Here is a 21,178-nt window from a genome sequence, read left to right on the forward strand (position 1 = left end):
GCCGTTTAACCAGTGGGGGGCAATGTGGACTGTATTGTAACGTTAATGAGCAAGATAAATGTTTATCTAACTACGAATGATCAGCAATAATCAAGTATGTAATATTCAGTGATTTTGATTTTGTTTAAACGAAGAAAAAAAAGACGTATTTTCCAATAATTAAGTACTGTATTATACTGTACATATTCTTTCCTCTTGTTTCCAATAGACAATTGCAGTAAAATATGGGCACATTTGCTTATTTTTGGTAATGTGTAATCGTGATGGTTTAATATCACTTTCATTTAAAATTGATATCCTAAGCAACATGAGGACACAAGGGAAGGTTTACAACATTTTTCATGATGGGGATACGCCCACTTGGGTATTCTCAGCGCGCAATAACGCGCGCGCCAATGTGGAGACTTTTGTTGTATTGCCTGCTGGTTATCACGCTTAACAAAAACCACGGCTTCTCCTGCTGAGCAAAAAGCGCGGCGACTCAAATACCGGACCTATAAAGAGAAAGTGCAACACTAACCATATGTTTCCTTTTTCATCTCGTGCGTAAAATTCGATTTAAGATCATTTTTGATAGTTCCAGACGGCGACCATCTACGGACTGACAGTTGCGTATCTGTGTCTCGGCTGCGTGTGACAAACATATCTAATGTCCTGCGGTGACTCACATTTCTATGTTCTCAAGTATAGTCGCGGATAGCCTATTTAAAGTAGACATTACTTCTTGTTGAGGTGGCAGCTTGTTTACCTAGACGTGCTCATGTTTGACTCTTTTATGAAATCCCGAGCCGATGTTTAGGTCACTGGAATATCCCTTTAAATAATCATCTTTACGGATAAGAAATTGTTAACTATTTCTGTTGGTGTAATATTTGTTGGGGGAGAGCTTCAGCTGATCTCTTCGGGGTGTGTGAGCTCCAAATGCATTCATTGCTGGATCGGAAGAAGAAAGAAGCCGGGGTTGGGATCGATCTGTCTCCGAGCTACTCGTTGCCCCAAGCTGCGAGGATGTTCAGCTGTGTGGGCTGCTTTTGGGTCCTCCTGTCCTCTGCTCTGGTAGCTATCTGTAGTTTCAGTTTTATATCTCCTGCGTGGATTGTCAAGGACCATCTGAAAAACAAGGACTCGGTGAGCTTCGGTTTACTTTGGCACTGCTCGGAGTCCCTGGACCATATGTACAGATGCTACACCTTCGGAGGACTCGGAAAATTCGCGGAGATCCCGTCCAGCTCGTGGCAGGTATGGAATTCACTGACCATTTTATTTTTTTTTTTTTATTTCACCTTTATTTAACCAGGTAAACCAGTTGAGAACAGGTTCTCATTTACAACTGTGACCTGGCCAAGACAAAGCAAAGTAGTGCAACAAAAAACAACACAGAGTTACATATGGGGTAAAAAAAAACATAAAGTCAGAGATACAACAGAAAATATATATACAGTGTGTGCAAATGTAGCAAGTTATGGAGGTAAGGCAATAAATAGGCTATAGTGCAGAATAATTACAATAGTATTAACACTGGAATGCTAGATGTGCAAGAGATTATGTGCAAATAGAGATAATGGGGTGCAAAAGAGCAAATTAAATAACAATATAGGGATGAGGTAGTTGGGTGGGCTAATTTCAGATGGGCTGTGTACAGGTGCAGTGATCGGTAAGGTGCTCTGACAACTGATGCTTAAAGTTGTTGAGGGAGATAAGAGTCTCCAGCTTCAGAGATTTTTGCAATTCGTTCCAGTCATTGGCAGCAGAGAACTGGAAGGAATGGCGGCCAAAGGAGGTGTTGGCTTTGGGAATGACCAGTGAGATATACCTGCTGGAGCGCAGACTACGGGTGGGTGCTGCTATGGTGACCAATGAGCTAAGATAAGGCGGGGATTTGCCTAGCAGTGATTTATAGATGGCCTGGAGCCAGTGGGTTTGACGACGAACATGTAGTGAGGACCAGCCAACAAGAGCGTACAGGTCACAGTGGTGGGTAGTGTATGGGGCTTTGGAGACAAAACGGATGGCACTGTGATAGACTACATCCAATTTGCTGAGTAGAGTGTTGGAGGCTATTTTATAAATGACATCGCCGAAGTCAAGGATCGGTAGGATAGTCAGTTTTACGAGGGCATGTTTGGCAGCATGAGTGAAGGAGGCTTTGTTGCGAAATAGGAAGCCGATCCTAGATTTAACTTTGGATTGGAGATTCTTTATGTGAGTCTGGAAGTTGAGTTTACAGTCTAACCAGACACCTAGGTATTTGTAGTTGTCCACATACTCTAGGTCAGACCCGTCGAGAGTGGTGATTCTAGTCGGGTGGGCGGGTGCTAGCAGCGTTCGATTGAAAAGCATGCATTTAGTTTTACTAGTGTTTAAGAGCAGTTGAAGGCTACTGAAGGATTGTTGTATGGCATTGAAGCTCGTTTGGAGGTTTGTTAACACAGTGTCCAATGAAGGGCCAGATGTATACAAAATGGTGTCGTCTGCGTAGAGGTGGATCTGAGAGTCACCAGCAGCAAGAGCGACATCATTGATATACACGGAGAAAAGTGTCGGCCCAAGATGCAATAGGCTTCTTGAATGGATGTGTTATGGTAACAATTTAGTAAATAGTGTTGCATACAATCGTAACACTGTTTATTACATTGCTATTACATCCAAAATCCTCAGTGGAATACATGTTCATGATGTATGTGATGTGCACAATCAATGATACACCTTTGCCTTATAAGGCCGTTCATAATTGAGGGAGGACTTGAAGTAGATTCATGACAGCTCCTGCATCGCTGTCTTGAGTGTTTTCAGTGACGTTAGTGTTGTGGATGATGGACATGGCAGCATGCACAATCAATAAGATTGAACTAAAGTCATTAGGTGTTGTTTAAAGCTGATAAGGTCAACCGGTTTTATTGAATTAGTTATGTTAGGATGAAAGGTCCAGGCTCCTTGCCCCACTCAGGTGAGAACTTGACAAAGCTGAGGTTGTGGATTAAAAGAATGCTTAGGGATTTTGGCAATGAGGCCCCTTATCTACTTTCCCAGAGTCAGATGAAGTCATTGATACCATTTTTATGTCTGTGTGGTTTGAAGTAAGTTTCTAACTAGTGTTAGCGCAACGGCTAACTAGCGTTAGCCCAATGACTGCTTGTCTATGCTAGCAAATAAACTCCTGAGTGGCGCAGTGGTCTAAGGCACTGCATCGCAGTGCAAACTGTGCCACTAGAGATCCTGGTTCGAATCCAGGCCGGCCGCGACCGGGAGACCCATGGGGCGGCGCACAATTGGCCCAGCGTCGTCCAGGGTAGGGGAGGGAATGGCCGGCAGGGATGTAGCTCAGTTGATAGCGCATAGGTTGATAGGGTTGTGGGTTCGTTTCCCACGGGGGGCCAGTATAAAAAAAAAAATGTGTTCACTAACTGTAAGTCGCTCTGGATAAGAGCGTCTGCTAAATGACTAAAATGTAAATGTAAATACCCATAGACTTCCAGTTATTGTGCTAATGCTGGTTATCATTTGCTCACAAAACTACCTCTAACTTCCTTCATACTGGACACAGACACATAAAAATGGTATCCACGAGTTCATCTGATTCTGGGGATGATAAAGGGCCTCATTGCCAAAATCCCGAAGTATCCCATTAACCTTCCTCAACAACATGGATGGAGAGGGGTCTTGTGCCATCAGTGTTTACCCAGACGGGTTAATGTGGGCAAGTGTTTGGCACCATATCTGGCCAATATCTGGGTTTCTATTCTGCCACTATTAGGTACAACTTTACTAAACAGAGGTAGTACAGTACACTCAGGGAGGGGTAGCTATGATCGTGATGAACCATAATACTGGCAATAAGGACCTTGTCATTTCTTATGTTACTTATCACTATTTATTATTAAGGTGTTTGTTGGCGCTAAGGGGGACTGGGCTAGGGTTAGCATGGCTGTTGAGTGAGAATACATTATTGTGTGACTAATGTGCTCTCACATCACATATTCTTCCACCTACAGTCAGTAGGCTTGTTTCTTTATCTCATAGGATAAATGGTCACAGAACTACTGCCATGCGTAGACCCAGAAACTGCAGGCTTCATTACTGGATACAATTTCAGTTTTTCCTATTCAGAATATGAATGCTTTGATTTGACAAAGCATAGCGTAGTGCTTTATTTAATACTGTCATTAATGGGTCACAAACTGTGAGGGCGATAGAGGCTCTCGCTCCTCTTGTTAAAGAGCTTATGCCAATCTTAATTTATTAACAGTTATGCACTTTTGAAAACGCTTCAACAATCATAAACCTTCAGTCTGTAAACACCCAAAATCTGTCAGAAAAAGCATTATTATTCAACATTTTAAAGTCCATTCAATGCAGAAGGGCATGTACTAAGAAAAGACTGGGGTACATTAATGACAGCGAGCTATGGGACCATGTGTCAAATGAAATCAACAAGAGATTTCACTGAGGCTGGCTAAGTGACTATGTTGGATAAGTCCCCGGCAAATTGAATTAGTGATTATGTAAGTTATCTCATTTGCAACTCTGAGACTGGGGCAGCCAGAAGAATGGGGCCCCCCAGGAGTCCAGTTGCATCGCTCCAGCATTCCTGTAGAGCTGTCCAGTGCATCTTTTCTTTCTAGATTAGAAAGAGCAGACTAGACCTCCTACCATGCTGTAAAACCCCCTAGCTGCAATACCCCACCAGCTACCTCAGGAGTTATGATTATGTATGAGGAGGAGAAATTAACATTTGAAAGGGAGATAGATACACTATATATACAAAAGTATCCACATGTATGTGGACACCCCTTCAAATGAGTGGCTTCGTCTATTTCAGCCACACACAAACATTGGCAGTAGAATGGCCCGTGACTTTCAACGTGGCACCGTCATAGAATGCCACCTTTCCAACAAGTCAGTTCGTCAAATTTCAGCTCTAGCAGGGCAGAGATTTGACGAACTGACTTGTTGGAAAAGTGGCATCCTATGAGCTCTACAGTATGTGCCATTCTACTGACAATGTTGGACTATGGAGATTGCATGGCTGTGTGCTCAATTTTATACACCTGTCAGCAACAGATGTGGCTGAAATAGCCGAATCCACACATTTTAAGGGGTGTCCACATACTTGTAGTGTACATACACACCCCAACACACACACACTTTTTTGCACTAACTCTCCTGCACTGACTCTATGCACACACATTGGACTATACCCACACACTCACGCATACTTACACCCCAACACATACACTACATACGCCCATACACACACAACACGTGCACACATGCATACTGACGCCACACACACACACTCACACTCACACACACTCACCACATACACTGCTTCTACTGTCTATCTATCCTGTTGCCTAGCCACTTTACCCCTACGGTATGTACATAGCTACCTCAATTACCTCGTAGCCCTGCAGATCGACTCGGTACTGGTACTCCCTGTATACAGCCATGTTATTTGTTACTCGTTATTGTTATTCATTATTCACTGTGTATTTATTTTTTATTTTTTAATCTTTATTTTTAACCTTTATTTTTAACATTGTTGGAAAAGGACCTATAAGTAAGCATTTCACTGTTAGTTTACACCTGTTGTTAACTAAGCATGTGACAAATAACATTTGATTTGATTTTGATTTGATCTTCCCTTTATTTTGACTCATTTCTGAGGAGTCTCACCTGTTCTGTCTTCCTGCCAGGCAGTAATACCCAGGGAGGTGTTGACTGAGTGAAGTACTTCTTGTACATGGATGCATCTGTGATCAAGGTGGCCCACGCATCACAGCATCCCAGCATCATGCCCCCATGGCCATTAATAAAGGTTAAGCGGCCATTAACGTTTCATCAGGCACATGTTACGGCCCCCGCTTCACCCCCGCCAGGCAGACACCCATCATTGATGTGCAGATTATTCCACTGATGCTCTTGCCCTCCATAAAAATAAAAAGAACTCCACCTCTTGCTCACACACACAAATATACATACACATACTGTGCGTATGCATGTACGCACATACCTTGCGTACGTACACACTAACTGCCCCCCCCCCCCAAACACACACAGACACACACACTACCACCCAAAATCACTACCTCCTGTTCCCCTCTGACAAAAAAAGGAATAAGGCCCCCTATCTCAGAAAGCCATGAGTCCAGCAATGAGGGGCTGTGTGTGTGTGTGTGTATTTGTGTGCACGCGCTAAGAGCTCCCACAGAGCCCAGTAGAGGGGACTGAACGACGGAGGAGAAGGAGGAGGGCTGCGGCTCTCTCAAACTCCCTCTGTGCCTGGTCTAGATGTGCTCTTGTTAGCGTGGTGAATTTCTGTTCTCCCTCCATGTTTTAAAGCCCTGGTTGGTCTGCTCTGCCATCCCAGAGATATGCTAGGCTGCAGCCCTGACTGGCAGGCCTGATAGTGTCTGCTGATGTGGCAGCTCTGCTGCTAGGGAGGAATGAGTATGTTTAACATATGGGTTAAAAACACATTTGCATATGTACAGATGTAAGACCTGATCTCTTAGAATAGAACATAGATGTGATTCAATAGAATTATACAACAATTATACACTATCACAGTATTTTTTTTAGTTTTATTTAACCAGGTAAGCCAGTTGAGAACAAGTTCTCATTTACAACTGTGACCTGGCCAAGATAAAGCAAAGCAGTGTGATAAAAACAACAACAACACAGTTACATATGGGATAAACAAAACGTACAGTCAATAACACAATAGAAAATCTATATACAGTGTGTGCAAATGTAGTAATGGAGGTAAGGCAATAAATAGGCCATAGTGCAAAATAATTACAATTTAGTATTAACACTAGAGTGATAGATGTGCAGAAGGAGTGTTGTATGGCATTGAAGCTCATTTGGAGGTTTGTTAACACAGTGTCCAATGAAGGGCCAGATGTATACAAAATGGTGTCGTCTGCGTAGAGGTGGATCTGAGAGTCACCAGCAGCAAGAGCGACATCATTGATATACACAGAGAATAGAGTCAACCCCCGAGAATTGAACCCTGTGGCACCCCCATAGAGACTGCCAGAGGTCTAGACAACAGGCCCTCCGATTTGACACATTGAACTCTATCTGAGAAGTAGTTGGTGAACCAGGCGAGGCAGTCATTTGAGAAACCAAGGCAATATGAGCAGTCAATATAATACATTTCATTAACAGAATAGTTTGCTATGGTTTTACCATACGCAAAATAACAGAAGGGATCATCTGAATCAATCCTCTGATTCTCTCAGGTTATTTCACCTTATCATAACACTGACTGGGTTGTGTTTTTGTTATCATCCCTCAGAGCAGCCTGAGCCTGCCTGCGTGTCCCCGGGCTGCAGGCAGAGGTTGCCAGATGAGTGTGTACAGTCAGTCCAGGTGTTAGCGGTTGCCAGGTTGGAGGAGGTGTTAGCCAGGGACTTGTACTGTGACCTGCTGCTAGGGAAAGTGTGAAGGAGGAGGAGGTGGTGGTGCTCGCCTCAACTGCCAGAAGAATTGAGAGTTAACAGCTTAATATGCTTCCAGCAGCTGAGGGCTGGTATTGTCTGGGCTGTACACTGGCACTACTGGATTAACCTGGCCATGTAGCACGCTGGATAACAGCTCTGTCTTGACACATCCAACTGCTGTGTGAATGGTGTGTGTGTGTGTGTGTGTGGTGTGTGTGTGTGTGTGTGTGTGTACACCTACAAAGATTGTCATGGTTGCGATGTAGATGAGTCATGGCCAGCCTCCAGAAACAGTGATTGGAAAATGTGGAAGTCAATCCTCATCTTTTGTTTGTCTCTTCAGAAAATGGCAGGTTGACAAGCTTGAGAGTCTCACGGTTCAGAGGGACCGGTTGTCTAGCAATCAAATTAATGCACAACACAATCATTTCCTCAGACTCCCATACATAGCTGCCAAAACGATGAGTCACACATTGTCCTTTCAGACATCTTGTTTTAAATACTTAATCTGAGTCTGTAAAAACACTTCATTCCTTATAACAGTATATAAACCCCCCCAAAGCTTCAAAATGCAATTTTGACTTTCAGACTCCATAGTGACAGAACAGAACTGTCTCTGAGTGGAAGTGGAATGCTCTTCAAATAGAACTGACTGAACTTTTAGAGGGTGGTAGACAGTCCAGGCAATTCCCATTTTCTTTTTGCTCTGTACCTACAGTACATTTTTTACATTTTACTCATTTAGCAGACGATCTTATCCACAGTGACTTACAGTGAGTGCATACATTTTCATACTTTTTTCATACTGTACAGTACCAGTCAAAAGTTTGGACACACCTACTCATTCAAGGTTTTTTCTTTATTTTTACTATCTTTTACATTGTAGAATAATAGTGAAGACATCAAAACTATGAAATAACACATATGGAATCATGTAGTAACCAAACAAGTGTTAAACAAATCAAAATATATTTTATATTTGAGATTCTTCAAATAGCCACCCTTTGCCTTGATGACAGCTTTGCACACTCTTGGCATTCTCTCAACCAGCTTCATGAGGTAGTCACCTGGATTGCATTTCAATTAACAGGTGTGCCTTTTTAAAAGTGCATTTATGGTGGATGTGTGTGTTGGCCTCTACTCTGTATCTCCCCCGTTCTGGAACCTATCCCCGTTTTGAGAGAGGAGATTAGAAGCGTGGCGGTTTGCAGGTCGGGCCGAGCCAAGAGCCAAGGTCCCAGAAGGGCCCACATATTACAATGGCACGGGAGTCAAAGGATTCCCTGTCACTCCCCGAGATATACACCAGTTATGTCCATGCACTTTCAGAATGAAGAGTTGCAAAGTCTCTCCAAATCGAAAGCACTCACTGTGTCTGTCCCTCCCTGGTGCAGGCTGAGGTTGAGGTTTTCCTCCCTGTAGATGTACTGTTAGCGCTCACTGTTTCAGTAGGAGAAGGCCTCCAATTCATGGCTAATGGGATAGCTAGCTCTGAGCTGTGCTGAAAGCTATTTGTCCAGGAATGTGTATCTCTACTATAGATTATGTTATGTGGCCTAATGTAAGTGTCTCGTATCTCTGTGGCCCATGGGGACAGGGCTGCCTTGGTGTGGAACAGCAGTGAGAGACAAAAGCAGACTGCCCCATTACAAAAAACGGCAGAGAGATTTATCTGTGTGGATTCTCCTGACCTGATTCTATTTCTATCTCTCTGTCTTAGACAGAGAGAAATCACAGGATGCCTACTCACACGCATGCACACACATACGCGTGCACACACACACACACACACACATAGCTATGTCTTATTATACTTGTGAGGACTTTTTGGGGACCAACAATTGATTCCCATTCAAAATCCTATTTTCCCTGACCCTTACCTTAACCTTAACCCTAAACCTAACCCCTAACCCTAAAATAGCCTATTTACATTTTAGTCATTTAGCAGACGCTCTTATCCAGAGCTACTTACAGTTAGTGAGTGCATACATTTTTCTTTTTTTTTTTACAAGTGAAAACCGGCAAAATGTCCTCACTTCTCCGAATTTTTGTTGGTTTACTATTCTTATGAGGACTTTTGGTACTCACAAATATAGTAAAACATGTCCAAACACTAAAGCACAACTGTGATCAGAAGCAACATAGTGATGTGATTGATAGTCGCTGTCCATGTCAATGCTTATACAGTAATTAGGAGTCCAGGGAATGCTAGTCAGGGGTGCAGAGACAGGACCCAGGGGCTAGAGAGAGGAGGATGAAGAGGAGGAGGGTAACATGGAGGAACGAAAGTGAATTTGGATGAGAGAGAAGAAGGAAGTGAGTTTGATGAAAGGGAGAGAGGGAGAAAGACAGGGAGTATTTGGTATGTTATTAGGATCCCCATTAGCTGTTGTGATAGCAGCAGCTGCTCTTCCTGGGGTCCACACAAAACATGAAACAGCTCAAGGTCAGAACTACATACATTTTAAATGTCAGACATAGCCTACATATCAGTACATACCCAAAATTCTAGGTCAAATAGGGGAAAGGCTTTGTGCCGTGAGGTGTTGCTTTATCTGTTTTTTGTCTTTCTTTTAATTAGTTTGATTTATAAAAACAAAACAAACAGAAACAACACAAAAATAACACAGCCACCACACCCGATACATGCCCACACCTGTCCATGAGCGCACAAAAACGCACAGTAGCCTCCCCTTTCAATACACATATACAGTGCATTCGGATAGTATTCAGACCACTTGACTTTTTCCACATTTTGTTACGTTACAGCCTTATTCTAAAATTGATTTAAAACATTTTAATGTCCACATCAATCTAAACAAAATACCCCAGAATTACAAAGCGAAAACAGGTTTTTAAAATTTTTTACAAATGTATTAAAAATAAAAAACAGATATTTACGTAGGTATTCAGACCCTTTGCTATGAGACTCGAAATTGAGCTCAGGTGCATCCTGTTTCCATTGATCATCCTTGAGATGTTTCTACAACTTGATTGGAGTCCACCTGTGGTAAATTCAATTGATTGGACATGATTTGGAAAGGCACACACCTGTCTGTATAAGGTCCCACAGTTGACAGTGCATGTCAGAGCAACAACCAAGCCATGAGGTTGAAGGAATTGTCCATAGAGCTCAGAGACAGGATTGTGTCAAGGCACAGATCTGGGGAAGGGTACCAAAGGTCCCCAAGAACACAGTGGCCTCCATCATTCATAAATGGAAGAAGTTTGGAACCACCAAGACTCTTTCTAGAGCTGGCCGCCCGGCCAAACTGAGCAATCGGGGGAGAATGGCCTTGGTCCGGGAGGTGACCAAGAACCCGATGGCCACTCTGACAGAGCTCCAGAGTTCCTCTGTGAAGATGGGAGAACCTTCCAGAAGGATAACCATCTCTGCAATACTCCACCAATCAGGTCTTTATGGTAGAGTAGCCAGACGGAAGCCACTCCTCAGTGAAAGGCACATGATAGCCCACTTGGAGTTTGCCAAAAGGCACCTAAAGGATTCAGACCATGAGAAACAAGATTCTCTGGCCTGATGAAACCAAGATTGAACTCTTTGGCCTGAATGCCAAGCGTCACGTCTGGAGGAAACCTGGCACCATCCCTATGGTAAAGCATGGTGGTGGCAGCATCATGCTGTGGGGATGTTTTTCAGCGGCAGGGACTGGGAGACTAGTCAAGATCAAGGGAAAGATGACCGGAGCAAGGTACAGAGCGATCCTTGATGAAAACCTGCTCCAGAGCGCTCAGGACCTCAGACTAGGGCGAAGGTTCACCTTCCAACAGGACAACGACCCTAAGCACACAGCCAATACAACGCAGGAGTGGCTTCGGGACAAGTCTCTGAATGTCCTTGAGTGGCCCAGCCAGAGCCCGGACCTAAACCCAATCGAACATCTCTGGAGAGACCTGAAAATAGCTGTGCAGTGACGCTCCCCATCCAACCTGACAGAGCGTAAGAGCATCTACGGAGAAGAATGGGAGAAACTCCCCAAATACAGGTGTGGCAAGCCTGTAGCGTCTTACCCAAAGGTGCCAAAGGTGCTTCAACAAAGTACTGAGTAAAGGGCCTGAATACTTATGTAAATGTGATATTTCCGTTTTTTATTTTTTATAAATGTGCAAGATTTTCTAAAAACCTGTTTTTGCTTTGTCATTATGGGGTATTGTGTGTAGATTGATGAGGGAAAAAAACAATTGAATCAATTTTTAGAATAAGGCTGTAACGTAACAAAATGTGGAAAATGTCAAGGGGTCTGAATACTTTCTGAATGCACTGTACATTTCAAATTCAAACACTTATGTATGTAAATTACCATATTTTATCAAAAGTCTTTTTTTTTGCTTAATTTGATCAAACACAGACTCTAATGGAATGTAACTACATAGTTCAGCCCTCCAGCTCATTATTGATGGTGAGTATGATGCTTTCCAATTGACAGCTATCATTTTTTTTGCAGCAATTAGACCTAAGTTACAAAATGTTATTTGATATTGGACACCAATATTTACATTTCTCAACAGTCATAATTGTGGAGATGGATGGATATAAATTCCTAGATAGCAAATATATTATCCCAAAATGGTGTCAGTTTGTCACAGGACCACAGCGTATGTAGTATAATAATATAATATGCCATTTAGCAGACACTTTTATCCAAAGCGACTTAGTCGTGTGTGCATACATTTTTACGTAGGGTAGGGTTCCTTTTAGTTTTTTTGCATCTCCAACAGAGATATGACATTTCTGGGTGCATTACATGCGTTCTGGCAGGAGTGTAGTAAATCCTATGGATTATCTTGAATTGCAATAATTTATCAAATCAAATTTTATTTGTCACATGCTTTGTAAACAACAGGTGTAGATTAACAGTGAAATGCTTGCTTGCGGGCCCTTCCCAATAATGCAGAGAGAAATTATCAATAATAGAAAAATAATAACACAAGGAATAAATACACAATGAGTAACGATAACTTGGCTATATACACGGGGTACCAATACCGAGTCGATGTGCAGGGGTACGAGGTAATTGAGGTTGATATGTATACACAGTGAGGGAAAAAAGTATTTGATCCCCTGCTGATTTTGTACGTTTGCCCACTGACAAAGACATGATCAGTCTATAATTTTTATGGTGGGTTTATTTGAACAGTGAGAGACAGAATAACAACAAAACAATCCAGAAAAACGCATGTCAAAAATGTTATAAATTGATTTGCATTTTAATGAGGGAAATAAGTATTTGACCCCTCTGCAAAACATGACTTAGTACTTGGTGGCAAAACCCTTGTTGGCAAATCACAGAGGTCAGATGTTTCTTTTAGTTGGCCACCAGGTTTGCACACATCTCAGGAGGGATTTTGTCCCACTCCTCTTTGCAGATCTTCTCCAAGTCATTAAGGTTTCGAGGCTGACGTTTGGCAACTCGAAGCTTCAACTCCCTCCACAGATTTTCTATGGGATTAAGGTCTGGAGACTGGCTAGGCCACTCCAGGACCTTAATGTGCCTCTTCTTGAGCCACTCCTTTGTTGCCTTGGCCGTGTGTTTTGGGTCATTGTCATGCTGGAATACCCATCCACGACCCATTTTCAATGCCCTGGCTGAGGGAAGGAGGTTCTCACCCAAGATTTGACGGTACATGGCCCTGTCCATCGTCCCTTTCATGCGGTGAAGTTGTCCTGTCCCCTTAGCAGAAAAACACCCCCAAAGCATAATGTTTCCACCTCCATGTTTGACGGTGGGGATGGTGTTCTTGGGGTCATAGGCAGCATTCCTCCTCCTCCAAACACGGCGAGTTGAGTTAATGCCAAAGAGCTCGATTTTGGTCTCATCTGACCACAACACTTTCACCCAGTTCTCCTCTCAATCATTCAGATGTTCATTGGCAAACTTCAGACGGGCCTGTATATGTGCTTTCTTGAGCAGGGGGACCTTGTGGGCGCTGCAGGATTTCAGTCCTTCACAGCGTAGTGTGTTATCAATTGTTTTCTTGGTGACTATGGTCCCAGCTGCCTTGAGATCATCGACAAGATCCTCCCGTGTAGTTCTGGGCTGATTCCTCACCGTTCTCTTGATCATTCAACTCCACGAGGTGAGATCTTGCATGGAGCCCCAGGCCGAGGGAGATTGACAGTTATTTTGTGTTTCTTCCATTTGCGAATAATCGCACCAACTGTTGTCACCTTCTCACCAAGCTGCTTGGCGATGGTCTTGTAGCCCATTCCAGCGTTCTGTAGGTCTACAATCTTGTCTCTGACATCCTTGGAGAGCTCTTTGGTCTTGGCCATGGTGGAGTGTTTGGAATCTGATTGATTGATTGCTTCTATGGACAGGTGTCTTTTATACAGGTAACAAGCTGTGATTAGGAGCACTCCCTTTAAGAGTGTGCTCCTAATCTCAGCTCGTTACCTGTATAAAAGACACCTGGGAGCCAGAAATCTTTCTGATTGAGAGGGGGTCAAATACTTATTTCCCTCATTAAAATGCAAATCAATTTATAACATTTTTGACATGCGTTTTTCTGGATTTTTTTGTTGTTATTCTGTCTCTCACTGTTCAAATAAACCTACCATTAAAATTATAGACTGATCATTTCTTTGTCAGTGGGCAAACGTACAAAATCAGCAGAGGATCAAATACTTTTTTCCCTCACTGTATGTGACCGACCGGCTCGATTCGGTCTTATGTAGCAAAATGTGAAATTGTGTTTTTTACGTTGGATAAAAAGAGAGACTCAGAGCTAGAAAATGGTATATCATACACTACAGTTGAAGAACAATGGGAAAGTAATTCTGCTTTGAAAGTTGATCAACTTGTAACCCCACTTTTGAGAAAATGGCCCTTGAATGTTTTGGTAAACCTACTGGACAGCTCTTCTTTGTCTACACACATTCAGCATCGTTCACACCCTCTTAAGCCTTAGCCCCACCCATCTCCTTACAATAAGGAAAAACTCCAGGCAAAAATACAACTAGTTAAGTGGATGGGTCACTTGTCTAGACATGTACACATGTTCATGAAATAAAATAGATGGCCGTAATCACCCCCAGAGACACCTGGCTAACTTGATGTCATTTTGTTTAGACATGTGGCCAGCTAGCTAGCTAAACAATTAACCATAATCCCAACCCATAGCTACAGTACAAATAGTACAAAAAGCCTTAGCCCTACCCATCTTTTTAAGGATTCACATGTGAGGCCATGTGCTAAACAGAGTGAGTACAGTAATGTACTAAAATACCAAAGATTTCAAGACTAATGGCTGGTTTATGCTATGTCTATTGAGATGTCTCTAGACAGTTGTCGCAGTGACATCATGAACATTCTATTGTCGTCCGACATCAAATTTATCGTTGTCATTTTGAAAAAGTATAAACACAAACACTACAGGCTACATGACATCAGCAGCCTGGTGGCCCAAAATAGCATAACTGGTGTATTTTAACACTAATAAACCCATCCGTTTAAAAATAAATTAGGTTAAGGGGGGGCGCTAGTGAGCAAGCCATGGAGTAGGTCACGTTTTTCCGAGCTACTGCTGAAATTGCATTTATTTAATAATTGCTTTGACCCAAAAAGAACTAGGAAACACAACCTTTGCTTTACTTTGTTCAACTTTTATTTTTGTTTTAATGCATAAATGGAGCATAACTTGCGTCATGGAGTCACTGACAAAATAGAAAACACTAGGCCCAAGACGATGAGCTCAAGTTCAACAAGTGGGAGTAGCGGCTCCTCCCCTCGGCTTGGCAAACAAATTAACACTTAGGATTTGAAGGCCGAGATTCTTGCTGCCCTCAGAGCGGACATTTGATCAATACTCAAGGAGGTGTTCAGTGAGGACTTTAATTTTATTAAGTCGGCGTTACAAGCAGTCAAGAATGAACTCGCAAAGCATACAGCAATGGTTCGTACTGAACTGGATACAGTAAAGAAAACCGTCTCCGACATGGTAAAAGGCTTGTCAACATGCTCAGATGACATGACTACGCTACAAACCACGGTTAATAAGCTAGAAACTGATGTGACTAGCCTTAAGGAACAATGCATACATTTACAAGGTCATATGCGAAGATCCAATATCAGGATCATGGGGGTGGCTGAGGACCCGGCCTCAAGTTCTACTTCATCGGTGTCAAAGTTATTGAAGGAAGCCCTCAAAATGGATAAAGACGTCCTTGTAGACCGCTTACATCGGCGCTCTCAAATAAGAAAGCCTTGCGGAAAACCTTGCTTCATTGTGGCTAAACTACACTACTATTAGGATTGTATTGATGTTCTTTGGCATGCCAGAGAATTTGGCACACTTCGATGCAACGGAGCACCCATCTCTATCTTCCCAGACTATGCCCCCAGCGTTGCTCGTGACTGTGCTGCTTTCAACGATGTCAACAGTCTGCTCAGTGGACGGACCAATGTTAGGTATGGTGTGGCTTTTCATGCCCGACTCCGTATAACATACAATGGCACCGAGAAGGAGTTCCAAGACCCCCATAAGGCGATGGCCTTCGTAAAGGCGAACATTCTACCGATGTCGGACGAAGCAAACGAATGTGTCTAGCACTGCAGACTCTCTCTTTTTTAGATACTGTATATCATTGCCAATGGCATCAGTTGATATTGTTATTATTAGGTAACGTTAGTGAATGTTGCCGGTACCATCAGTTGATATTGTTATTATTAGGTAACGTTAGTGAATGTTGCCGGTACCATCAGTTGATATTGTTATTATTAGGTAACGTTAGTGAATGTTGCCGGTACCATCTGTTGATATTGTTATTATTAGGTAACGTTAGTGAATGTTGCCGGTACCATCAGTTGATGTTGTTATTATTATGTAACGTTAGTGCCTTAGTTCTGGTGAGTCAATTCTCCTTTTGTTTTATTTTATTACCATGAAGCTGCTCATTTTCATTTCTCGATGGTACCCGTATCCAGGGTAGATAAAGCACAGTTCTAATATTAGGCTATGTCATTTCTTTAAATCGTTGCTGCTAGTGGTATTGCTGTAAGATTTGATTTATAAAATGTTTTATACTTTCTTTTAAAACTAGTTTTGGGTTGTAAATAAGTATTTATTATTTATTTGTTATGCACAACTTGTTTAAATCCTTCACTATTTCAGCAGGGCTCTCTACTAGTTAGGTTTAGTGTTCCCCACTACAAGCACATCATGTGTGGATATCGCTGGGTGGGGATTAGCGGTTACCTTGTTCTATTAGGTGACCAGGGTGGGTTTTCTTTTTCACACCAGACTTCAGAGTATTGTTTCTTTATGTTTTTTATTCTTCTTCAACTTTTGGGTTTTGTATTTGCTATTTTTAAAAAAATGTTTAATGGATCAGTTGTTATTGTGTAATCTAGCATCTATCCTTTTCCCATCTAACTTTACATGGCTAGGCCTAATATCATGAGAGGGACAGCTGGTTGTTCGGTCACTTTTGCTAGTTGGAATGTTAAATCTTTAAATCACCCAGTGAAACTTAAAAGGGTTCTTTATCATTTAAATCACCTTAAAGTAGATATCGCCTTTCTTCAGGAGACACATCTCCGCACTTTCGACCACTCTCGTTTAAAAGGAGGGTGGATCGGTCAATCATATCATTCCAATTTTCATTCTAAAACTAGAGGAGCAGCCATTTTAATTAGTAAAAACATACTGTTCGCAATGTCAAGACTCAGTAGGCCGTTTCATTATTGTAGTAGGAAGACTGTATAATACACCTGTTATCTAAGCTAACATTTATGCATCAAATTGGGATAATTCTTCACAAATGTATTTTCTCAATTACCAAATATGGACACACACCACCTAATACTAGGTGGTGATATGAATTGTGTACTGTTGCCCAATCTGGATCGTAGCTCTCCTAGGTTATCATCTTCATCAAAGACAGTATCTGCAATTCAGCTATTTCTTAAGATATATGGTGTATCTGATGCGTGGCGTTTCCGCAATCTCACAGCTAGGGAGTATTATTTTTTCTCGCCAGTTCATAAGACCTTCTCACGTATAGACTACTTTTTCCTAGACAATAGATTTCTGCCACTTATCACTGAGTGTGATTACCAAGCTATAGTCATTTCGGATCATTCTCCCCTTACTATGAAACTACTTATACCAAATACACAGCCTAATTATCGATCTTGGCGGCTTAACTCACTACTGCTATCAGAAGAAACCTTTGTTGCTTTTATATAATCTCAAATTGAGCTATTTCTCGAGCTTATTCAAACCCATGGAATGTCTCCTACAACAGTATGGGAATCAATGAAGTCTTATCTAAGGGGCCAAATTATTTCGTGAAGTGCAATATTCAACACTTAGGGGAACTTACAAATAAAATCTTGGATTTGGATATGGCATATTCACACTCTTCATCCGCAGATTTACTAAAACAACATTTGACACTTCAGACAGAGTTTGGTCTTTTTTCAACTCAACAAGCTGAAATATCTAATTAGTAAATCTCAATACCAAAATTATGAACATGGAGAGAAATAAGGGAAAATGCTAGCACACCAGCTGTGTCAGAGAACCGCAAATCAAACCATACCTGAGATAACTGACGAGCTGGGTAACAAATGTATTGATCATTTAGAGATCAATTCAGGCTTTCATAACTTTTACTCACAATTATACACTTCGGAATCCGCTGGTAATGCTATCTTACTCTTACTTTGAGAACTTAGATATTCCTACAGTTGAACCTGAGATAGCTGCTGAATTGTGTTGGCAATTACATCTATGCAGTGTGGTAAATCCCCTGGACCTGATGGATTTCTGAGCAAGTTCTTAAAATTATCAGATCAACTTGCTTTCTGTATTTGAGGACTCATTCTCCTCAAACTCTTTACCCTCAACAATGAGACAGGCATGTATTTCACTTATTCTGAAAAAGGAACGCGAGTGTGGTTCAAATAGGCCAATTTCTTTAGAAAAAGATGCTTGCCTGCTATTTGGAGTCAGTCCTTCCCTCCATTAAGTGAACCGTTATATCAAAGGGGGATAAGCTTGATCTATACATTATTAAACTCGCACAATCTGGATTCCCTGAACTCTCTTAAGAACCAATGGGAAAAGGATTTAGGTGAACAACTTTCAGATGAAATTTGGCAGAGTATGCTTCAGAGAATACATTCTTCATCTGTTTGTATAAGACATGCTGTAATTCAATTTAAAATAGTTCATCGGCTGCATTGGTCAAAGGCAAAATTAGCTAAGATCAGACCAGGAATAGATCTCACTTGTGACCGATTGTAAGCAGGCTCCTGCTACTTTATTGCACATGTCTTGGACATGGCCGAAATTATCCGATTTCTGGATATTAATTAGAGACGTTATCTAAGATACTGGAGAGACCTATAAAACCTTCTGCCTTTATTGCATTATTCGGAGTGGCACCACAGGAGGCCCCTCTAAGAAGTTCTATGGGCAACATGCTGGCATTTACTACTCTTCTAGCTAGACGTCTTATACTATTTAAGTGGAAGGATCGGTTTCCTCCTACTTTTAGCCATTGGATAAAGGAAGTTATGCAACATCTCAAGCTAGGGAAATACACTACTCCGTTAGGGGATCTGCAATTACATTTGATAATATCTGGCAACCTGTCCTATCCTCTGTAGAAGACATGGACCCAGCTAATTTCAGAACTCCATAAACCAACCCAAAATTAGAATTTGTGTAACTATTTTTTACAATTTTTTACTTTTTGTTTTATTATATATATATATATATATATATATATATATATATATTTTTTTAACAATTTGATTATATTTAAGCAATAAGGCCCGAGGGGGTGTGGTATATGGCCAATATACCACGGCTAAGGGCTGTTCTTAGGCACGACGCAACACAGAGATATATATTGGCCATATATCACAAAACCCAGAGGTGCCTTATTGCTATTATAAACTGGTTACCAACATAATTAGAGCAGTAAAAATAACTGTTTTGTCATACCCGTGGTATACGATCTGATGTACCACGGCTGTCAGCCAATCAGCATTCAGGGCTCGAACCACCCAGTTTATTATACTCATTGTATATCATGCCTGTTTCATGTCTGGTTTTGGGGTGGGGCTCTGTTAGAGCATGGGTTGGTTGGGGGGGGGGGGGTTGATTTGGTAGGGGATCCTTGTGTGTTTTGCCCTCTACCTGTTCTGTCTGTGTTATCTGTATAATCATAAAAAATGGCAAATTAAAAACATTTGAGAAAAAAATATATACAGTGGGGAAAAAAAGTATTTAGTCAGCCACCAATTGTGCAAGTTCTCCCACTTAAAAAGATGAGAGAGGCCTGTAATTTTCATCATAGGTACACGTCAACTATGACAGACAATTTGAGAAAAAAAATTCCAGAAAATCATATTGTAGGATTTTTTATGAATTTATTTGCAAATTATGGTGGAAAATAAGTATTTGGTCACCTACAAACAAGCAAGATTTCTGGCTCTCACAGACCTGTAACTTCTTCTTTAAGAGGCTCCTCTGTCCTCCACTCGTTACCTGTATTAATGGCACCTGTTTGAACTTGTTATCAGTATAAAAGACACCTGTCCACAACCTCAAACAGTCACTCTCCAAACTCCACTATGGCCAAGACCAAACAGCTGTCAAAGGACACCAGAAACAAAATTGTAGACCTGCACCAGGCTGGGAAGACTGAATCTGCATTAGGTAAGCAGCTTGGTTTGAAGAAATCAACTGTGGGAGCAATTATTAGGAAATGGAAGACATACAAGACCACTGATAATCTCCCTCGATCTGGGGCTCCACGCAAGATCTCACCCCGTGGGGTCAAAATGATCACAAGAATGGTGAGCAAAAATCCCAGAACCACACAGGGGGACCTAGTGAATGACCTGCAGAGAGCTGGGACCAAAGTGACAAAGCCTACCATCAGTAACACACTACGCCGCCAGGGACACAAATCCTGCAGTGCCAGACGTGTCCCCCTGCTTAAGCCAGTACATGTCCAGGCCCGTCTGAAGTTTGCTAGAGTGCATTTGGATGATCCAGAAGAGGATTGGGAGAATGTCAGATGAAACCAAAATATAACTTTTTGGTAAAAACTCAACTCGTCGTGTTTGGAGGACAAAGAATGCTGAGTTGCATCCAAAGAACACCATACCTACTGTGAAGCATGGCGGTGGAAAATTCATGCTTTGGGGCTGTTTTTCTGCAAAGGGACCAGGACGACTAATCTGTGTAAAGGAAAGAATGAATGGGGCCATGTATCGTGAGATTTTGAGTGAAAACCTCCTTCCATCAGCAAGGGCATTGAAGATGAAACGTGGCTGGGTCTTTCAGCATGACAATGATCCCAAACACACCGCCCGGGCAACGAAGGAGTGGCTTCGTAAAAAGCATTTCAAGGTCCTGGAGTGGCCTAGCCAGTCTCCAGATCTCAACCCCATAGAAAATCTTTGGAGGGAGTTGAAAGTCTGTGTTGCCCAGCGACAGCCCCAAAACATCACTGCTCTAGAGGAGATCTGCATGGAGGAATGGGCCAAAATACCAGCAACAGTGTGTGAAAACCTTGTGAAGACTTACAGAAAACGTTTGACCTGTGTCATTGCCAACAAAGGGTATATAACAAAGTATTGAGAAACTTTTGTTATTGACCAAATACTTATTTTCCACCATAATTTGCAAATAAATTCATAAAAAATCCTACAATGTGATTTTCTGGATTTTTTTTCCTCATTTTGTCTGTC

At 41.8% G+C, this 21,178-nt stretch overlaps 1 protein-coding gene across 1 annotated transcript in view; it reads left to right on the forward strand.

The window, feature by feature from the left end:
• Positions 1 to 685: 685 nt before the first annotated feature.
• LOC311135583 (LHFPL tetraspan subfamily member 7 protein-like) overlaps positions 686 to 21,178 on the forward strand; it is a 243,248-nt gene continuing 222,755 nt past the window's right edge. The window contains exon 1 of the mRNA XM_084169595.1: positions 686 to 1,239. Coding sequence (XP_084025721.1) covers positions 922 to 1,239 — 318 coding nt within the window. The 5' untranslated portion in view covers positions 686 to 921. The remainder of the gene's footprint in view (positions 1,240 to 21,178) is intronic.

Source organism: Coregonus lavaretus (assembly GCF_964263955.1).
Source record: "Coregonus lavaretus genome assembly, chromosome: 10".
In the NCBI taxonomy this organism is placed as follows: domain Eukaryota; kingdom Metazoa; phylum Chordata; class Actinopteri; order Salmoniformes; family Salmonidae; genus Coregonus; species Coregonus lavaretus.